This window comes from Pelophylax lessonae, assembly GCF_965119305.1.
Source record: "Pelophylax lessonae genome assembly, chromosome: 10".
In the NCBI taxonomy this organism is placed as follows: Eukaryota; Metazoa; Chordata; class Amphibia; order Anura; family Ranidae; genus Pelophylax; species Pelophylax lessonae.
In genome coordinates, this window is record NC_138777.1 from 61652028 (window position 1) to 61672925 (window position 20898).

At 40.7% G+C, this 20898-nt stretch overlaps 1 protein-coding gene across 1 annotated transcript in view; it reads right to left on the reverse strand.

Moving 5' to 3' along the window:
- METTL15 (methyltransferase 15, mitochondrial 12S rRNA N4-cytidine) overlaps positions 1–20898 on the reverse strand; it is a 411527-nt gene that overhangs the window by 84142 nt on the left and 306487 nt on the right. The window contains exon 5 of the mRNA XM_082270210.1: positions 13231–13409. Within this exon, the coding sequence (XP_082126336.1) occupies positions 13231–13409 (179 nt within the window). The remainder of the gene's footprint in view (positions 1–13230; positions 13410–20898) is intronic.

The window sequence follows — 20898 nt, forward strand, 5'->3', positions numbered from 1 at the left end:
CACATTATTCATTAAAGCTGACAACAAGTGTGTCCAACAGATTGCATTTCAGGTTGCATGAATTATTTTTAGTCCTCCTCCGTGCAGGCCTATTTTGTAGGAAAGGCAATATAGCCCAGGGCAGAAGAATTTAAACATTAGTATATTACATCTGCCTCATTGTTCAGCAGTGTCAGAGGCAACTGCCTCCTTTTAGAACCCTTGTGAATGCAGCCTTAGGCAGGCCATACACGGTTCGAATCTTCGAGATTTGAACCATGTATGGGCAGGCTAAATGTACCAAGTCGATCAATCGATCAACTTGGGTACAAGCAGCATGCCAGGTTTTACCTGTAATTATCGCTAGGAGCTGCTATAGCCGCTAGCATAAATCACTGTCTTCTCCTGGCGGGGACAGCTTCCCCGCCCAGGGAAGACAATGGCCTGGCAAGAGGGATTTCTCTATCAACGCTGTCTATGGTAATGAACTAATCAAGGAAATGTATTTCCTGCAAACTGTGGTTGCAGGAAAGATTCCGTGTATGGCCGGCCTTAAGCTGAAAATAAAGTAAATTAAAAAAAATGCACACAGGTAGGCTTTTTATGACAGACGAGACTCTGTATGGCTCTTCTGCCATAAATTAGTGTATTGGGCAATGGAGGGCCAAGAGGCACCACATCCCATATAAACTAGAATTCAAACACAGAAGGACTTTAAAGCGGTAGTATCACGCTTTTTTTGACTTTTACCTACAGGTAAGCCTATAAGAAGGCGGCTTACCTGTAGGTACAATTAATATCTCCTAAACCGGCACGGCTTCAGCTTCCCTTGCCGGGAGCTCCGGCAAGACACAGCACCGGAGCCGCTGAACCCGGAAGAGACACTGAGGGATCATGGCAGCGCACGCAGCGATGTCCGGGGGTCCGTGTCGGGGCTTCGTTCTAAGGTAAGTAATATCCTCACAGTTTGAGGATTTACCACTCTGAAGTGTAATTATTTTTGCCTGAAAATCCCTATTAGCTGGTGAGAAGTGAATCCTGAAGGTGGTGGGAATCCTATATGTTTCACACAACACTGGGTGGACGACCTATTTGGATTTACTCATCACTGAAGTTGTCACACAATAATAATTTACTTTTAGTACGGACTTCACATTGTGGACTTTGTTTATTGTACTCACACCCCATTTAGGGGTATCTCACAATGGAATAACATTTGTTGTACATTCACACAGTCAATCCTTTTTTTATAATTTTTTATTGATGTTAGTGTCACGTGAAATAATTTGTGATCACACACATATTATTTGTTCATTTGTTTAGCGCACCAGACAATTACACTTTCAATGGCTTTCCTACACCCTTCCTTTGCGATAGAAAACAAAACTATTCTATACAGTGTAAGGGAGCAGAAAGTGTCTAGCTAGGGACTGTGCTAACAAGCACCAAAAAGGAGGGGAAACAGGGGAGCAAACTAGAGGACAAAAAATAAACAGACTGCTGTGCCAGCAGATACACTCAGAATCATCAATATCAAATATCCATCAGCAGCATTCAAAACAGAAAGAGATGGAGCAGAACAACCAGAAAATTGACACTGTCACTCGGCTTGTTAAGGACAAACTGACATAGTCTCTTACTGGCCCACCTGACCCACTTATACTCAGCTTTCCTGCCCTCTCCTGCTGACTCATTCCTCGAGGAGTCAGTCTCTGTGTAACCTAAATGTTGGAGCTTACAAAGGCTTAATGATGACATCCTCTTTGTCAGGGAACAGGAGGTCTCAAGATTTCCCATACCTACAGTATCTCACAAAAGTGAGTACACCCTTCACATTTTTGTAAATATTTTATTATATTCATTATAATATATATATATACAGTCAGGTCCATAAATATTGGGACATCGACACAATTCTAATCTTTTTGGCTCTATACACCACCACAATGGATTTGAAATGAAACAAACAAGATGTGCTTTAACTGCAGACTTTCAGCTTTAATTTGAGGGTATTTACATCCAAATCAGGTGAACGGTGTAGGAATTACAACAGTTTGTATATGTGCCTCCCACTTTTTAAGGGACCAAAAGTAATGGGACAGATTAACAATCATAAATCAAACTTTCACTTTTTAATACTTGGTTGCAAATCCTTTGCAGCCAATTACAGCCTGAAGTCTGGAATGCATTGAAATCACCAGATGCTGGGTTTCATCCCTGGTGATGCTCTGCCAGGCCTCTACTGCAACTGTCTTCAGTTCCTGCTTGTTTTTGGGGCATTTTCCCTTCAGTTTTGTCTTCAGCAAGTGAAATGCATGCTCAATCGGATTCAGATCAGGTGATTGACTTGGCCATTGTATAACATTCCACTTCTTTCCCTTAAAAAAATCTTTGGTTGCTTTCGCAGTATGCTTTGGGTCATTGTCCATCTGCACTGTGATGCGCCGTCCAATGAGTTCTTAAGCATTTGGCTGAATATGAGCAGATAATATTGCCCGAAACACTTCAGAATTCATCCTGCTCCTTTTATCAGCAGTCACATCATCAATAAATACAAGAGAACCAGTTCCATTGGCAGACATACATGCCCACGCCATGACACTACCACCACCATGCTTCATTGATGAGGTGGTATGCTTTGGATCATGAGCAGTTCCTTTCCTTCTGCATACTCTTCTCTTCCCATCACTTTGGTACAAGTTGATCTTGGTCTCATCTGTCCATAGGATGTTGTTCCAGAACTGTCAAAGCTTTTTTAGATATTGTTTGGCAAACTCTAATCTGGCCTTCCTGTTTTTGAGGCTCACCAATTGTTTACATCTTGTGGTGAACCCCCTGTATTCACTCGGGTGAAGTCTTCTCTTGATTGTTGACTTTGACACACATACACCTTACTCCTGGAGAGTGCTCTTGGTATGGCCAACTGATGTGAAGAGTGTTTTCTTCACCAGGGAAAGAATTCTTCGGTCATCCACCACAGTTGTTTTCCATGGTCTTCCGGGTCTTTTGGTGTTGCTTGCTGAGCTCACCGGTGCGTCCTTTCTTTTTAAGGATGTTCCAAACAGTTGATTTGGCCACACCTAATGTCTTTGCTATCTCTCTGATGTTTTTTTTTTTTTTTTTTTCAGCCTAATGATGGCTTGCTTCACTGATAGTGACATCTCTTTGGATCTCATATTTAGAGTTCACAGCAACAGATTCCAAATCCAAATAGCACACTTGAAATTCACTCTGGACCTTTTATCTGCTCCTTGTAAATGGGATAATGAGGGAATAACACACACCTGGCCATGGAACAGCTAAGCAGCCAATTTTCCCATTACTTTTGGTCCCTTAAAAAGTGGGAGGCACATATACAAACTGTTGTAATTCCTACACCTTTCACCTAATTCAGATGTAAATACCCTCAAATTAAAGCATAAATTCTGCAGTTAAAGCACATCTTGTTTGTTTCATTTCAAATCCATTGTGGTGGTGTATAGAGCCAAAAAGATTAGAATTGTGTTGATGTCCCAATATTTATGGACCTGACTGTATATGTATATTATTTCATGTGACAACACTGAAGAAATGACACTTTGCTACAATGTAAAGTAATGAGTGTACAGCTTGCATAACAGTGTAAATTTTCTGTCCCCTCAAAATAACTCAACACACAGCCATTAATGTCTAAACCATTGGCAACAAAAGTGAGTACACCCCTAAGTGAACATGTCCAAATTGGGCCCAGTTAGCCATTTTCCCTCCCCGGTGTCATGTGACTTATTAGTGTTACAAGGTCTCAGGTGTAAATGAGGAGCAGGCGTGTAAAATTTGGTGTTATCGCTCTCACTCTCTCATACTGGTCACTGCAAGTTCAACATGGCACCTCATGGCAAAGAACTCTCTGAGGATCTGAAAAAAAGAATTGTTGCTCTATATAAAGATAGCCTAGGATATAAGAAGATTGCTAAGACCCTGAAACTGAGCTGCAGCACGGAGGCCAAGACCATAAAGCGTTTTAACAGGACAGGTTCCACTCAGAACAGGCCTCGGTTCTTCGGCCTTGGTCGACCAAAGAAGTTGAGTGCACGTGCTCAGCGTCATATCCAGAGGTCATCTTTGGGAAATAGACATATGAGTGCTGCCAGCACTGCTGCAGAGGGTGAAGGGGTGGGGGGTCAGCCTGTCAGTGCTCAGACCATACGCCGCACACTGCATCAAATTGGTCTGCATGGCTGTCGTCCCAGAAGGAAGCCTCTCCTAAAGATGATGCACAAGAAAGCCCACAAACAGTTTTCTGAGACAAGCAGATGAAGGACATGGATTTCTGGAACCATGTCCTGTGGTCTGATAAGACCAAGATAAACCATTTGGTTCAGATGGTATCAAGCGTGTGTGGCGGCAGCAAGGTGAGCAGTACAAAGACAAGTGTGTCTTGCCTACAGTCAAGCATGGTGGTGGGAGTGTCTTAGCCTGGGGCTGCATGAGTGCTGCTAGCACTGGAGAGCTACAGTTCATTGAGGGAACGATGAATGCCAACATGTACTGTGACATACTGAAGTAGAGCATGATCCCCTCTCTTTGGAAACTGGTCGCAGGGCAGTATTCCAACATGATAACGACCCCAAACACACCTCCAAGACAACCACTGCCTTGCTAAAGAAGCTGAGGGTAAAGGTGATGGACTGGCCAAGCATGTTTCCAGACCTAAGCCCTATTGAGCATCTGTGGGGCATCCTCAAAAAGAAGGTGGAGGAGCGCAAGGTCTCTAACATTCACCAGCTTCGTGATGTTGTCATGGAGGAGTGGAAAAAGACTCCAGCGGCAACCTGTGAAGCTCTGATGAACTCAATACCCAAGAGGGTTAAGGCAGTGCTGGATAACAATGGTGGACACACAAAATATTGACACTTTGGGCCCAATTTGGACATTCTCACTTAGGGGTGTACTCACTTTTGTTGCCAGCGGTTTAGACATTAACGGCTGTGTGATGAGTTATTTTGAAGGGACAGCAAGCTGAACACTCACTACTTTACATTGTAGCAAAATGTAATTTCTTCAGTGTTGTCACATGAAAAATTATAATAAAATATTTACAAAAATGTGAGAGGTGTACTCACTTTTGTGAGATACTGTAGAAGCATCAGTTATTTGCGACTGCTTAGATAGAGAAACATAGTGCAAGATTTACTAAAGCTGGAGAGCACACAATTAGGCTCACTTCTGCATAGAAACCAATCAGCTTCCAGATTTTATTACCATAGCTTAATTGAATAAGCTGAGGTTAGAACCCGATTGGTTTCTATGCACAAGTGAGCCTGATTTTGCACTCTCCAGCTTTAGTAAATAAAACCCATAGTTGGGGAGCACAATCATTTTGACATGAATGGGCAATAAGACAGAAGGTCTGATTTACTAAAGGCAAGTAGGCTGTGCAAGGGCATTTTCTCCAGAGCTTAGTAAATGAGGGAAAGCTTTGCTGACTTCCATCATCCAACCATGTGCAAGCATAAATGCTGTTTTTTTTTTATTTTGCATGTGATTTGGTGTTATTTACAAAGTGAAGCTTCACCTCATTTACTAAGCTCTACAGCAAATGCCCTTGCATGGTACAACTGCACTTTCAAGGTGCATAGTCTATTTGCTTTTAGGAAAGTATCCTAAAGGGATTGTAAAGGCAGAAGGTTTTTTTTATCTTAATGCATACTGTGCATTAACCACCTCAATACTGGGCACTTAAACCCCCTTCCTTCCCAGACCAATTTTCAGCTTTTAGCGCTGTTGCATTTTGAATGACAATTGCGCGGTCATGCAACACTGTACCTAAACCAAATTTGTGTCGTGTCTTCCCCACAAATAGAGCTTTCTTTTGGTGGTATTTGATCACCGCAAGGTTTTTTTTTTTTTGGTGCACAAATAAAAAAAGACCGAAAATTTTGAAAAAAAAAAAAAGTTTTTTTGTTTAGGTTATAAAATTTTGTAAATGGATACGTTTTTTCCTGCACTGATGAGCACTGATGACGCCGCACTGACAGGCACTGATGAGGAGACACTGATGGGGTGGCACTGATATGCAGCACTGATGGGCACTGATAGGTAGCACTGATATGCAGCACTGATGGGCACTGATAGATAGCACTGATATGCAGCATTGGTGGGCACTGATAGGCAGCGCTGATGGGCACTGATAGGCGGCACTGATGGGCACTGATAGGTGGCACTGATGGGCGGCACTGATCGGCACTGATGGGCGGCACTGATAGGCAGCACTGGTGGGCAATAATGGGCACTGGTGGGCGGCACTGATAGATGGCAATAATGGGCACTGGTGGGCAGCACTGATAGATGGCATTGGTGGGCAGCACTGATAGGGGGGCACCACTGTCAGGCTCTCTGAGCCCTGTTTGCCATCCCTGGTGGCCATGGTGGGCATCCCTGGTGGTCATGGGTGGGCATCCCTGGTGGCTCTAGTGGCACCCCCTCCCCCCAGGGCTGCACTGGTAATCAATCATCTGATTACCAGCACAGACCCCCCCTGTGATCAGTGAGTAATTAGAAATACTCACTGATCACCCCAGCTGCAGAATCGATCCTCTTCTCTTCTCCTCACTGACAGGATCTGTCAGGAGGAGAAGAGATCGAAGCCGTTACAACGGCTGTATTGACATTACATGACGGTTGTGATTGGACACAGCCGTCATGTGATCAGGAGGGCCAATCACAGGGCCCTCCTGCCGAGTCTTGTCGCTCTGTGTCCTAGGGACACAGGTACATCGAGATCGCACCGCTGCGCGTGCCCGCGGCGGCGCGATCTCTCCCCTTCTGAAGGACGTTCCGGAACGTCCGATCAGAAGGAGGAGACTCCCACCCGGCCGTATATTTACAATGGCCCGGGTGGGAGGTGGTTAAGATAAAAAAACCTTCTGTGTGTAGAAGCCCCCCTCAACCCCCCCCCAATACTTACCTGAGCCCATCTCTATGTTGCAGGAATTTCTCAGCTCCCCGGGACTCCCCTCCTCATTGGCTGAGACAGCAGCGTGGTGCGATTGGCTTCTGTTGCTGTCAATTAAAGCCAGTCAGCCAATCGGGAGAGAGAGGGGGCAGAACCGGGTCGTGGCTCCGTGTCTGAATGGACACAAGGAGCTGTGACTCAGCTTGGGTGCCCTCATAGGAAGCTGCTTGCTGTGGGGGAACTCAACAGGAGGGAGGGACCAGGAGAGCCGAAGTGGAACCCGAGAAGAGGAGGATCTGGGCCACTCTGTGCAAAACCATTACACAGAGCAGGTAAGTATAAAATGTCTGTAATTTAAAAAAAAAAAAAGTCTCAGTGACTCTAGCCAGATGTGTTTTGTTTTTCTGGACATGGGGAAGGTCCTCTGTCAACTTCTTATTGCTGCCTGTGGCCATGGAATGGGAAGTAAATAAAATTCCCCAATGGAGACAAAGCCAGCATTAAAAAGTGAGTTTTTAGCTTTTCCTCACATTTACTATTGTGTGTTGAAGACACACTTATATCCTGTTGACACCTTTGTCATCATGACAGGAGGTAAGACATGATCTCCACATTTTCCAGACAATCTTTTTGATCTATCTATGATTTTTTATTGGTCCTTACATTGGCTCACTAGGATGGGCAACCTTTCTGAACAATAGGGATATGCATGAGAAAGGAAGGGTCAGAAAAGCTTCAACCTAGTCCAAACATATCCACCCTGGAAGCTGTCACTGCACACCACCAATTATAAATGGCCTAAGCATTCCCTGCCCTGCAACCGCACAAATACAAAGATTGTGTATACATAAAGCTGTGGGGCAGGCACTGCCTTGGCCACTTATGATTGCTGGTCTGCAGCGACAGCTTCCTGGCGGAATAGCTCAGGTGGGTTTGGAGTAGAATCTGAACTTGCCTTATCTCCTAACAACTATGCAACCAAAGCGCTCACTCTATCGGGAATTGTAGGTGTGCCGCTTCCCTCAGATGGGGAAACTCCAAATACTAAAAGCAAAAAAGAAAAGAGGCACAAATGCCTAGTGCTCTGAGGCAGGGAGCCTGTCTCTCCCGAAACACGTCAGCAGTCCTAGCACAGGGACGTGTCCTTTTCCACACTGAAGTGGATATGTTTTATGCAATTTTACTATTCATGTTTGTGAGTATGTTTTTGGCACTATAATACATTTTCAAAAGATGTCAAAGGGTAATGCACTAGGCCAGTGGTTCTCAACTCCGGTCCTCAGGACCCACTAACAGGCCAGGTTTGCAAGATAACTGAAATACATCCCAGGTGATATCATTTGCTGCTCAGTGATTGCAGTACTCTAGTTTGCATCTCCCCAAAAAAATACTTAAAAATCTGGCCTATTAGTGGGTCCTGAGAACTGGAGTTTGCGCCTCCTTTCTTTTTTACCTTATGTCTTCCCTAGTTAGGTGGAGCTAGCTGAATTTTTTATTTTTTTTCCCCAAAGAGTCTGTTTAAAGTGTATGTAAGGGCATTTAGTTTTGGATAGGGTGAGGTTATTATTTCTATAAGGTTTGTATTTCTTTTTGTAATTCCTGTGGGGACATTCTCCTTTATCAATTAATTTATCAAATAATGTCAATTACATTCTCCTTTATGGCCTGTCCCTGCTGCACCCATACTAGACCCGTCAAGAGTGCAAAAAAGGAAAAACCCTCCCCCTAGTAGAAATTGAGAATGCGGGCATCATTTAATCAGCAATAAAAGTATTGTCAAAGTCTAAGGGCCCTTTCACACAGGCGGACCGGACCGTTCAGATCCGCCTGTCAGTTTTTTTGGCGGATCTGAACGGTCCCCCCTTGCATCTCTATGGGGCACACAGCGCGGAGACACAGCTGTCATACTCCGCAGATCCCCCCCCTTAAAAAAAACGGAGTCCGTCTGACGGACTCCGTGTGTGAAAGGGCCCTAACCCTTCCCTACTAAACTAAAAATGTTTCTTTGTTGCTATAAGGAGGGTCAGGTTATTTTATTTTGTACAGTACAGTATATCAAAGATACTTTGAAAGTTTATGGTGAGATCTCTGAGTATTTTATTTTTACATTGGTCAGAAGAACCAAAACTTCCAAGCCTCAGGTTGTCTACACAAAAAAAACGCTTGATTGATTGGGCACCCCCTCTGAATTAGTTCCTGTCGTTGATACAAAGAACAGCAGAGCAGGAATGTCCTAAAATCAATGTCACCAATACTCACCTGTAAACTCACCTTCAACTCTTTTCTATCACCCTCACTTAATGGGCCTTCACCCATTCACCTTAAATGTTTGTACATATATCGATTTATTTTTCCCTTAAATAAATTGTCTTTTTTATCAACTACTCAAAATCTACTTACTCCTGCCCATAAAGTCCCAAACCTGACCTGAGACACCAAAATCACAAACATCAGGTTGTCTACGCTGCTCTCCTTTTTTACCCACTTGCTTACTGGGCACTTATACCCCCATTCCTGGCGAGGCCAATTGTCAGCTTTCAGTGCTGTCACACTTTGAATGACAATTGCGCGGTCATGCAACACTGCAATCATATGACATTTTTATCATTTTTTGAGACAGACAGAGCTTTCTTTTGATAGTATTTAACCCCCACTGGGTTTTTTTTTTTCTTTTTTTCTTTTTAGTTAAACAAAGGAAAAAAAGAAGGAACGTTTTGAAAAAAACAAACAACTTTTTTTAGTTTCTGTTGAAATTTTTTGCAAATAGGTAATTTTTCTTCTTCAATGATGTGCGCTGATGAGGCGGCACTGATAGGCAGCACTGATGGGCAATGATGAGGCGGCACTGATAGGCAGCACTGATGGTCAATGATGAGGTGACACTGATGAAGCAGCACTGATGAAGCTGCACTAATAGGTGGCACTGATAGGTGGCAATAATAAGCACTGATAAGCACAAGTAGTTAAGGAATATGTTTTCTTTATGGATAGAAAATATAGAGTAGACAAAAAGAAAAAAGTACCATAACCAAAAAATAAAAAACCGATTGAATCATTCCTAATATTATGATTGATTATTTTTGAGATCATGTTATATTTTTGTATTATGGATATTTTTAATGTTGAAGAAGCTCCTGCGCTGTACCTGAGGAAGCAACAACTACACCAGGAAATGCGTCAGAGAAGTCAACAGGAATATAAAAGCATACGTTTTGGAATTTATGTAGAACCCTTTATGGTTATAATATGATGTCTTTTTGCATTGTGGAGGTATTTTTGTATGTAATATGTATTGTATACATTTATGGAACCTAATTGTGTTACTTTGGCTTAGTACGAAGCCTTTAAAGTCCTCCTCTTTTTTTACTAGGAATGATTAATTCCAGCTGTTTTTGGTTATGATATTCTTTGGATGTGGCATCATTTGCTTCTTTTTCAAGACTTGGTGTATATTTTTCAGTCAAAAAAAAAAAAAAAAAAGAGTACAGAGAAGCCCTAGTGGTATAACAAATGCAGTAATTTTCAAGTAATTAAAGAAAAGTTATGTTTTTTTTTTTTTTTTCATATTTAAGGCCTAGAAGATCTCCAGACCAGAAGACAATTTTATTACCTTTTATCCCGGTGTTCCTTTTATTATGTATTCAAGCTTAAAGTGGATGTAAACCCCATTCATGAAATCTGACCTGGGCACATATTGTATATCTGTAGTGTTTACTTATCTCTCTCCAAAGTCTTAAGTCCCATATCTTTCGGTTTCCTCTATTATCAGCATGATAACTTCTGACAAGCTCTCTGACACAAAAGATGAAAGCAGCTGGAAATTTGTGGCGGGGAAGGGACAGATAAGCAGAGAACTGGTCTATTCACAGTACAGCTCTGCAAGTTTCTTTGTTCCTCTACCTATGTGGAGGGGGTGTGTGTGTCTTTCCTCCAATCAGCTCATACAGTGTATGCCCAGACTCCCCTTCCACTGCTAAAACAGAAAAAATAATATTAACGCGATGTGCACTTTATAAAGAACATAGAAAGCTGAAGACAGCAGATTTACAAGTAAAACTTAGGTAGGGAGATTTGTCTCATCTCTGTGCATCATCTGAGGCTGTTCACTTCACTGGGTATATATGAGGGTTTACATCTACTTTAACTGAAAATCTTCTTTTATGTTGAGAGTGCTGCCCGTATTCCTGCAGGGACTTCCTGGATTTCCTGCATGCTTTGCAGCTTCTCCTCTAGTTTAAGTGATTGCAAAGTCTTGTTTTTTAAAAAAAAAAAAAAACATAACAAACGTGTTATACTTACCTCCTCTGTGCAGTTGGTTTTGCACAGAGCAGCCCGGATCCTTCTCTTCTCAAGTCCCTCGTTCTTGCTACTGGCCCCTCCATGCTATGGAGTGCCCCCACAGCAACCCGCTTGCTATGGGGGCACGCAAGCCAAGCTGCAGCGCTGTGTGTCCATTCAGACATGGAGCTGTCATTTGGCCCTGCACCCTCTCTCTCCTGATTGGCTCACTGATTTTAATTGACAGCAGTAGGAGCCAATGGCGCTGCGGCTGTATATCAGCCAATCAGGAGGGAGAGTCCCAGGACGACCGAGGGACACTTGGACATTGCTGGACAGAGAGGGGTCACAGGTAAGTATTAGGGGGTGTTGGGGGGGCTGCTACACACAAAAGGCTTTTTATCTTAATGCATAGAACGCATTATGATAAAAAAAAAAACATCCTGACTTTACAACTTATTTTGCTTTTAATTCCTAAGGACTATGTATCCCATTGTACCTTGCTGCCTGCAAGCTGTGATTACTGAACTGATTGACCCTGAAAATCCTCTTCAATATTCAGGTGGCAGGGTCTGTAAAATGTGTGACACAGTAGTGTCTACTCACAGGGCATAGTGAATACATGTTACACAATTAAAGAAAGTAAATGTGTGGGATTCGTCACAAAGATAGCTTTACAATCTTCAAGATCTTTCAAATTATTATAATAGGCTAGAAATAATTGAAATTCAACAATGAATTGAATATTATTTAAATTTTGACCATGGATATTCTTTGAAGACAAAGCAAATGTACCCATACCTTCCCCAAGACATAATGAGCCTAAAATATTTGTTACTTTGTCATTTTTGGGGATTAGTCTTTGGTGGCCTTTTTTTGTGCTCAAAAGGGGGCTGGGTTTACCGCAACATTGAGCAACAATCAATAACTCCCTTCAACTAGACCTGTTAATGTTTTTTTTATTTTCTAGCCAAGAAAAGGTTGGCTGGTTCAAAATATTAGCGGCTGACATTATTACTTATTTTTGTTTCCTTTTTATTCATTTTTGATTCATTTAGCTTTAATATAAGCAGGTTGTATGATTAGAGCCTTTGCTGTACATTTACTGAAAGTCAAATGCTCCAAAGCTATTAATTGTGTTAATTATTTCAATATACAGCTGAATGTGGTTCAAATATGAGAAAAAATAAAAGTGGCTGCAAAAAAAATAATAGATTAGATAGATAGATTATATGGAATAGATAGATAGATAGATAGATAGATAGATAGATAGATAGATAGATAGATAGATAGATAGATAGATAGATAGATAGATAGATAGATAGATAGATAGATAGATAGATAGATAGATAGATAGATAGATAGATAGATAGATAGATAGATAGATAGATAGATAGATAGATAGATAGATAGATAGATAGATAGATAGATAGATAGATAGATAGATAGCTAGATAGATAGATAGATAGGTAGATAGATGAAAATGAAGAAAGGTTTTCATTTATGTTCTGCTTATTGTTAGCTGCATAAGTACGTCAAGCTATGGGGATTGCACCCACGGTCGAGTCACGTTCGGTCCCTGCAACAACTGTATGTAGCAGTCATATTTCATTTCAGGGCCAAGGCTTGTCCTTTTACTTAAATGATAAATCACGAATCAAAAAAAAAAAAACAATGACAAGGCTGAGCCACCAGTGAAAATGTGAGTTCTCAGCAGCCATAACGATCAAGATTCCCCATCTGTTCCTGTGACTGCCTACACTGTCTCGGTGTGCATCTACGTCAAATCATTTCATGAGCAATCAATAATTAAACTAATCAGTAAAATACGCTGCTGCAAAAACAAAAGAAAAAAATGGACGGCAACCAACAAAAGAAAAAAAAATTAAATTAAAAATTAACAAAGCTTAACATCAAAAAGGAACAGACAGGCTTAAATCCTGAATGATTTCCAGGACAAATAGATCCCTCTGGGACCTTGGGGATTAATATACTTTTTCTCTTCTTTTTCAGACACAGCGCAGAATTAATGAGGGTACCTGCAACAATGCTTGCGAGCTGCTGAGTTCTGGTGATGGGGTATATGCTACGTGCTTGTACGATGGCTGAAGCTATTTTCTTGGCGTGTTTCTCCTCCCCGTATGTTTTCAGGATAGACGCAAGTGCCTGTTGATCTAAAGCATTCACAACATCAGCGGCGTTGGGCATGTCAGGATACCTACGCACAAGGAGAGCCAATTAGTTCTCTGACGTCGGTTTTCATTGACAAGAGGTGAAGCTTCATAGCGCAGAGACACAAGAAACAGGAAAAAAAACACACACAAATACACACTCTGCATAGGCGTGCCTCAGAGATTTTAAAATACTCACAGCAGCCGTGTGAGATTGAAAATAGCATCTACCTTTTAAATCACCTCGGCTAACTTTATTTTAAAGTTCATGTGTTGGTCTATTAGAACTTTTCAGATCCTGCATCATCACAAACAATCATAAATGTGATGCCTTGTTTACATAAATAAAAATTATATCTACATATGTCAAGGGGTTCTCATGAATATATGGAATGCATGGTCATTTATACATATATTTATAGAGCCAGGGTTTAAAAACTGCACCTTTATTGCAGCTCACGGAGTTGTCATCATGGACAAAAAAATTAGCATGTATAAATGGCGAGAAGCAATAAATATATACTGGTTGGACGATCCCAGTGGCTTCTACATAAGTCCCTTATTGTGTCTTCACAGTAACAGGTACACCTTTAAAACATAACAACGAGCAAATGTGGAGGGGTCTATGCCATTAGGGGCCATGCCAAAACTTCTTTGTTGCTTTAGGATTTTTTTTATTATTGTAACAAACAATAGCCAGCTCACATGTAAATAGCCAGATCACATGTTCAGTTCTGTTCTTGGAAAAGTTATTTTCTGTCTTATTCAATAGTGTCCTTATTCTTAAGTTCTACTTCTTAAGTACAATTTGGCTTTATTTGGCACTCTTACGTTTTTTGGTGACTCAACTCGGATTGTCTACATGTTATAATGGTGATGTGCCTTCCCTAAACTTTGGCTTGTTTTTTGACCATGGTTCAGGGTAATCTGCCTTGATCTCTGGTTTTTGGTGTGGTGTGAGCCAAAAGCAGCTCAATGAGCTTGAAATATGGTCAGAAACATTTAAATTGCAAGCTCAAAACAACTGTGTCAGGTATTTATGAACATGGCTGAAAAATGCATCTTTACTAGAATTTATAGTGCCTTGAAAAAGTATTCATACCCCTTGACATTTTCCCCATTTTGTCAAGTTACAACAAAAAACGTAAATGTATTTTATTGGGATTTTATGTGATAGACTTCTGGAAATTTTACAGGATAGGCAACTCCTAGTCTCATATTGATTAGCAGTTCCAAATTATTAATAACTCCTGCAGTAGAGAACAGACACAAAAGATACACTCAGCATCTTTCCAAATCACTGTTCTGCTTTATTTAATGCAATTGAAGGTTTTTATACACATGATGACGTAGGTTTCACTTTAATATTACAATTGTACTTTATGGTACCAAGAGGCGTAACATAGGTAGGCTAATTATAATCAGGACTTAAAACAATGCAAACATGTAATAAAAACATTATTAGTGCCCTGTGGACAGATTCTCCCACCTGAGCGGTGGATCTCTGCAGCTCCTCCAGAGTTACCATGGGCCTCTTGGTTGCTTCTCTGAATAATGCTCTCCTTGCCTGGTCTATCAGTTTAGGTGGACAGCCATGTCTTGGTAGGTTTGCAGTGATGGATTTAACAGTGCTCCATGAGATGTTCAAAACGTGGGATATTTTTTATAACCTAACCCTGCTTTAAACTTCTCCACAACTTTATCCCTGACCTGTCTAGTGTGTTCCTTGGCTGCATTTGATGCTGTTTGTTTACTAAGGTCCTCTAACAAACCTCTGAGGGCTTTAAAGAACAGCTGTATTTATACTGAGATAATACTGGTATCATACAAAGGTATAAGGCACTGAGAAACTAAATCAACAGGAGGCGGGAAAGATAATTGACTAACTGTATGACTTAAGTTCGATTTATATTTATGATCCCTGTTAATAGGAGGTAATGGGTCTTAGGAACTCCACAGTTTCCACACAAGGTCAAAGGCTCAGAAGGATTTTTGTTGTAGGGCTAAAGACTTTTCATAGAGAAAGTGGGTTCGAGTAATATTGACAACTTCTGACGAGATGTTTGCTACAATGCCACGATATGGGACTGGAAATTTCTCGATGCCCAGATTGAATAGGGCTATAGCTGGGTCAATAGGAGTAGAACGCCAGTTATTTCTGAGATTATTTGGAATGTTTTCCATCAGAAGCTGTGAATGCTATTGCGTGACCATATAATATGCAATAGGGTGCCAGATGCGCCAAAGCCGCACCAACATAATGAAGAGGTTGTGGTATACATTTTAGCTAGTCTGTAAGGGGTAAGATATCATCTACAGTAAGTGAGATTTTTACTGATAATTCCCAATGATGCACTCTATGTGTGTGAGAGTGAGAAAAATTGATAGCCTGAGTCCACTGGGAGTCAGAGAAGGAGGTCTGAAGGTCTAACTCCAATTGGAGCATGGTCATAGTTTTGATAAATTTCCATTTATCTTGTAAAAGGTTATATATAAGCGAAGTTCCTTTCATAGATTTTTGGGGGTTTGTGTAGCATTGCCATATTTTGGGGTGTAAACAGACATTAGGTGATGGGAATGCCCGCAAAAATTATAGACTCTGAATAGAGTAAAAAACATCTTGCGTGGGAGCCCGTATTCAGCTAGCAAAATTTGACTGTGCTTGTTCCAGCTGTTTAGAGAGATGTCTGGGATAAGATGCTCTAGTGTGTTGATTTAATGTCAGGATGATATGTATGTTGTTGAGAGGAGTTTGTAATAGTTCTCCAGGCTTGGAGGGAGGCCTTAATGGTTGGTGGGAATTGTGATAAGTCTAGTGGTTTCCATAGGTCAGCAAAGAGTAGGGAACAGAGATTGGAGGTCTTGCTAATCCCTTTTTGGACTTCTAACCACAGAGGTTCAGCAGATGGGTTGAACCAGTGTTTTAAGTGGTCTAGATGAACTGCTGTGTAATAATCTTGTAGGTCCACCATTCCCATACTGCCCACAGTTCTGTGCTTAATCAAGGAGTGGTGAGAGCAGCGAAATAAAGCTTTTGAATAATAATGTTAGGGTTTTCATGTATGGCTGTGTTAGTGGTATATGGATGGATCTGAATAGATATGATTTGTGGTAATATCTGTATTTTGTAAGCAGCTAATCTCCCTACCTACGTTGGTTCTGTTTGTGCTTTCCTCTTCAGTTCTGCTTCTAGTTTAGTTATTAATGGTTTATAATTGGCCTCCGCTAAGGAAGCACAGGTGGGGGTGATTATGATTCCTAGATAGGATATTCCTGTTTCGGCCCATGTTTACGGAAAGTCTATTTTTAATTCGGAGGTAGTAGGTTTGGGGATGTTTAGGCCTACAATTAAAAACTTGGAGTGGTTAGCCTTATAATATGAAAGATTGCTAAATTCTGTGAGTAGCTCATGTACATATGGAAGTGATGTTTTGGAGTTGGTCAGCATTAGGATAACGTCATCTGCGAACAAGTTGATGATGTGGGGTTTGTCTCTGAATAGGAACCTGGTTACTAGTGGATGAGGACGAATCCTTTCGGACAGCGGTTCTATCATCAGGTTGAAAATTGTCAGGGAAAGTGGGCACCCCTTCCCCATGTCATTCATTATAGAGAAGGGTTTAGAGAGTAAGCTTGCTGTGTACACCTGTGCTGTGGGAGATGAGTATAAACCCAGAATAGCAGATAGAGTAGATCCCTGAAATCCATATTTATTTAGTACACAAGACATTAACCCCTAATGAACTCGATCAAACGCCTTCTCTGCATCTATGGAAAGTAGCAGAGAAGGCATTCGGGAGTGTTCTGCATAGTGAACAACACTGAGTACTCATCTGGTGGCATCACAGGTTTGCCTACTCTGGACAAAGCCCATCTGGTCATGTTTTATCAAGTGTGGTAGTACTACTTTCAGTCTATATGCCAAGAGTTTGGCGTATAGCTTAATGTCTGTGTTGAGCAGAGATATAGTCGGAAGTTGGCTGCAAAGTCAGGATTCTTTCCTGGCTTAGGAAGTGTGACAAAGTGTGCTCTTAACATCTCCGGGGGAAAGTTTGACTTGTGCATTGCAGCGTTAAACAGTGTGGCTAGATAAGGGCTTAGAATGGTGGAGAATATGTGGTAATATTCGTTGATATACCCGGAGCCAGGAGATTTATCGCATGGCAGATCCAACAGAGAATGAAGATGGATCTCCACCCACATCTCCCAGCTCCAGGAGCCCAGGTGAAACACGCCCAGCTGTTTGGGGATAAAGAAAGGTTGCTTTTACTAGAGGTCCATCGCTGGGCGGGAGCAAATGTCTCCCGCCGCCATATAGTTGAGGACTCTTGTGGACCGGAGTGAAGAAACCTGACAATTTCTCCAGTTGTGGATCTTCTTGGCGTTGGAGCGACATTTTGGGTATGTGTGGGGGTGATCAGGATTCTAGTGGTTCATTGGGTCTGCGCTGGGAGGTGGATATAGGCCGTTTCCCCTCTTCCCCTGTGTGTGCTGAGGAGCTAAGGACTCATGCGGCCAGCCAGGTCAGCAGACACCTGACCCCCCCCGCCCCCCAGTTCCACTAGATGTTTGTTAGGTGTATCAGAGTAAAAGGGGCTGAATACAAATGCATGCCACACTTTATTTATTTGTAAACAAATTTGAAAACCACTTATCATTTTTCTTCCACCTCACAATTATGTGACACTTTGCGTTGGTCTATCACATAAAATCCCAATAAAATACATTTACTTTTTTGGTTCTAACATGACAAAAGGTGGAAAAATGTGGAATAGCATTTCAAGGCACTGTACATGACTGTTGAGCATTTCAGAGACTGCTGCGTGGCATTTCTCAGGGCAGGTTTTCTGATGGTGACAACAGTGCACCATGGATGTGTAAATTGTGTTGAAATGGCCACTTGAAAAGACACACTATTGTCTCTCTATGACAGAAAAATTCTGAACAAGGACCTTAATAGCAAGAACACCAGGTATTTAAAATAATACATGGAAGCTACAGATTTTAAATATTGCAAATAGCTTTTGAAATTACATTTTAACGCGTGAAAGCTGCTATGAAATTTCAGTGATTGGATTTACTTACAATTTAAAATTAAAAAATAAGTCAGAGGACAAAAAAAATATGAGTGACTAAATAAAAAAGATTTTGGCTATGAGTAACAAGAGGTGTGAGCTTTGTCATCAAAGGCAACAGTACAAAATGTTGTCGAAAATAGAGGGTGAGCTGTTCTGACTATTTTTTTTTTTCATGAAAATTCAGATTGCTTAAAGTGTATGTTTATAGTTTGGGGAAGGGTTAGACTCTTTGTAAATTTACAGATGTAGTAGAGAAGCACCTCCAGCAGGCTTTTATTGCTATCTGAAATTTAACTCTCTATTTGTCCTTTTGTCTGTTGTTATTGATACAGAGGGGGAGGGATGGGAAATCTTTAATGCATAACTTTATTTCTCAATCAACATTAACTATCTTTATTTCTAATGCTGATTTCTCAACAAAATAAAGAATGGAGACATGGATAGATGGATGAGATTGCTTTAATATTAAAAATTAATCAAATAGCATTTTCAATTTGTTGTGCTTAGACACAGTTAAGTTCTCCTTTAATTTTATAGCTATCACCAGAACAAAAGGTAAATGTTCGAAAGGAGACACCAGTTCTGGTACCCACTGTCTAAGAGGAAAACTACCTTCTTTATTTAATTATTCCTAGATCTTCAACATTGCTTGTGTCAGGTGTGAAATTTAATTAGCCAGACCTCTAAGCTCCTTGGGGACCCAAAGGGCATGGGTGAGGTTTTGACCGGCCATTATCTTTTCTAGAGGAACCCACACTTTATCTTGAACATGCAGGTTCCAATTTACAATCCCCATCAGTGCTTTGGCCTTGTAATACAGATAAACATCTGGAAGACCTAGGCCTGCTTTCTCTTTAGTCCTATGAAATAGGTTGTATGACTGGTTAAATGACCTGTGTACTTTAATAGAGAGCATTTGAATAAAGAATAAGAATCTGGGGAGCATTGCCATCTTCAAAATATTTATCCTACCCAACCATGTAAAATGAAACTATTGACATTGTTTCAGATCTTCTCTAAAGCTTTTTAAAAGTGATAAAAAATTGACCTTGAATAAATCCTGTATCCTAGTAGTCAACCTTTTTCCCAGATAAGCAGTTGTGGGGTCCGCCATTTAAAAGGGATGGACACCTTACCTTTCTGATTTCGCCCCATTAATGGGGACAATCACTGATTTTCCCATTTTAATTTTCAAATTGGCAAGGTTCTGAAATCTTGCAAAGTCTTTCTGGAAGTTAGGTAGAGTCATATGCGGTTTGGTAAAAAAAAAAAAAAAATTGTCAGCAAATGTGGCAAGCCTATGTTATGCTAATCCCACTGTGACTCCAGAGATGTCTGGGTTAGCCCTAATATTCAACAATGCTTCCATCATTCTAAAAGAGACATCTGTACTCGTACCAGCTGTCTAAGAGGATATCAACTGTCAAGGAGGGGAATACCCATAACTGTGGAGAGATTTCTTCTCATTTCTTTGAACTTGTCTAGGAGGAAGTGAAGGGGATCTCCCTAACAGAACACAGACAACAATAGCTTTATCCACTATTTTTTTAAGAAGGCAAGAGTTTTAAGGCTCTTACCTTACCAAAGTGGTAATCAAGCAGGAAAAGATATACGTATGAATAAGCCCAAATAGGTCTGCTTTAAATGCACTTCATACCTTTCCCTTGCCATGTCTATTAATAATACTATATACAATAGTAATCCTTGGGAGCAGTTAAAAATACAGGTGTAGGTTCAGAATTGATGATCCTCTACTTTGAGAACAAGGGTTAAATGTGAGTCTATATTCTCACTCTTAAGTGTTAAGAGAATTTGTCTGATGTACTTGCAGGAATAAAGCTTGGTCGATTGACTATTTTTGTTATGTTTGCAGCCTACACTCTGGAGGAGGAATTTAAGATAACATTTATTACACACTCTCTGTTCTCGGCATATGAAGAAAAAGTAGGAGGTATTTCTTTCTTCAACAAAACTTTATAATTGGACTTTGACTGCAGCAGTATACTCATTTTGCTATTTTCCAATTGTCTCCTGCATTATATCTGCTCATGATATGTACTTTATAAATTGGCTTCACAATTTTCCAACAATGAGACCTGTACAGGAAGTTTCCCATGTGTATGACTGAAATGTATTTATTAAATAGAAAAGAACAATCTTTAATGAAAAGTTTTGATGTACTTGGTGTGAAAACTATTAAGGTATTTAACGTCAGCCATGGCATTTGAAAATGACAGGCTGTTAGTCAATTAACCAGCAGAATTAGAACATCAAAAAGTTGCGTGGAATGTGTGAACATTATTTAATGTACATAGAGTTGAAGAAAGGTTTTACATGTATGTTAGATATAATTTAACTACTTTTCCTAATATATAGGAAATAAAGACCAGAGTTACCTAAACCATTCCATTAAAGAATATTTGGCTCAAAAAAAGTTAAAATATTTTGTTAAAATGTT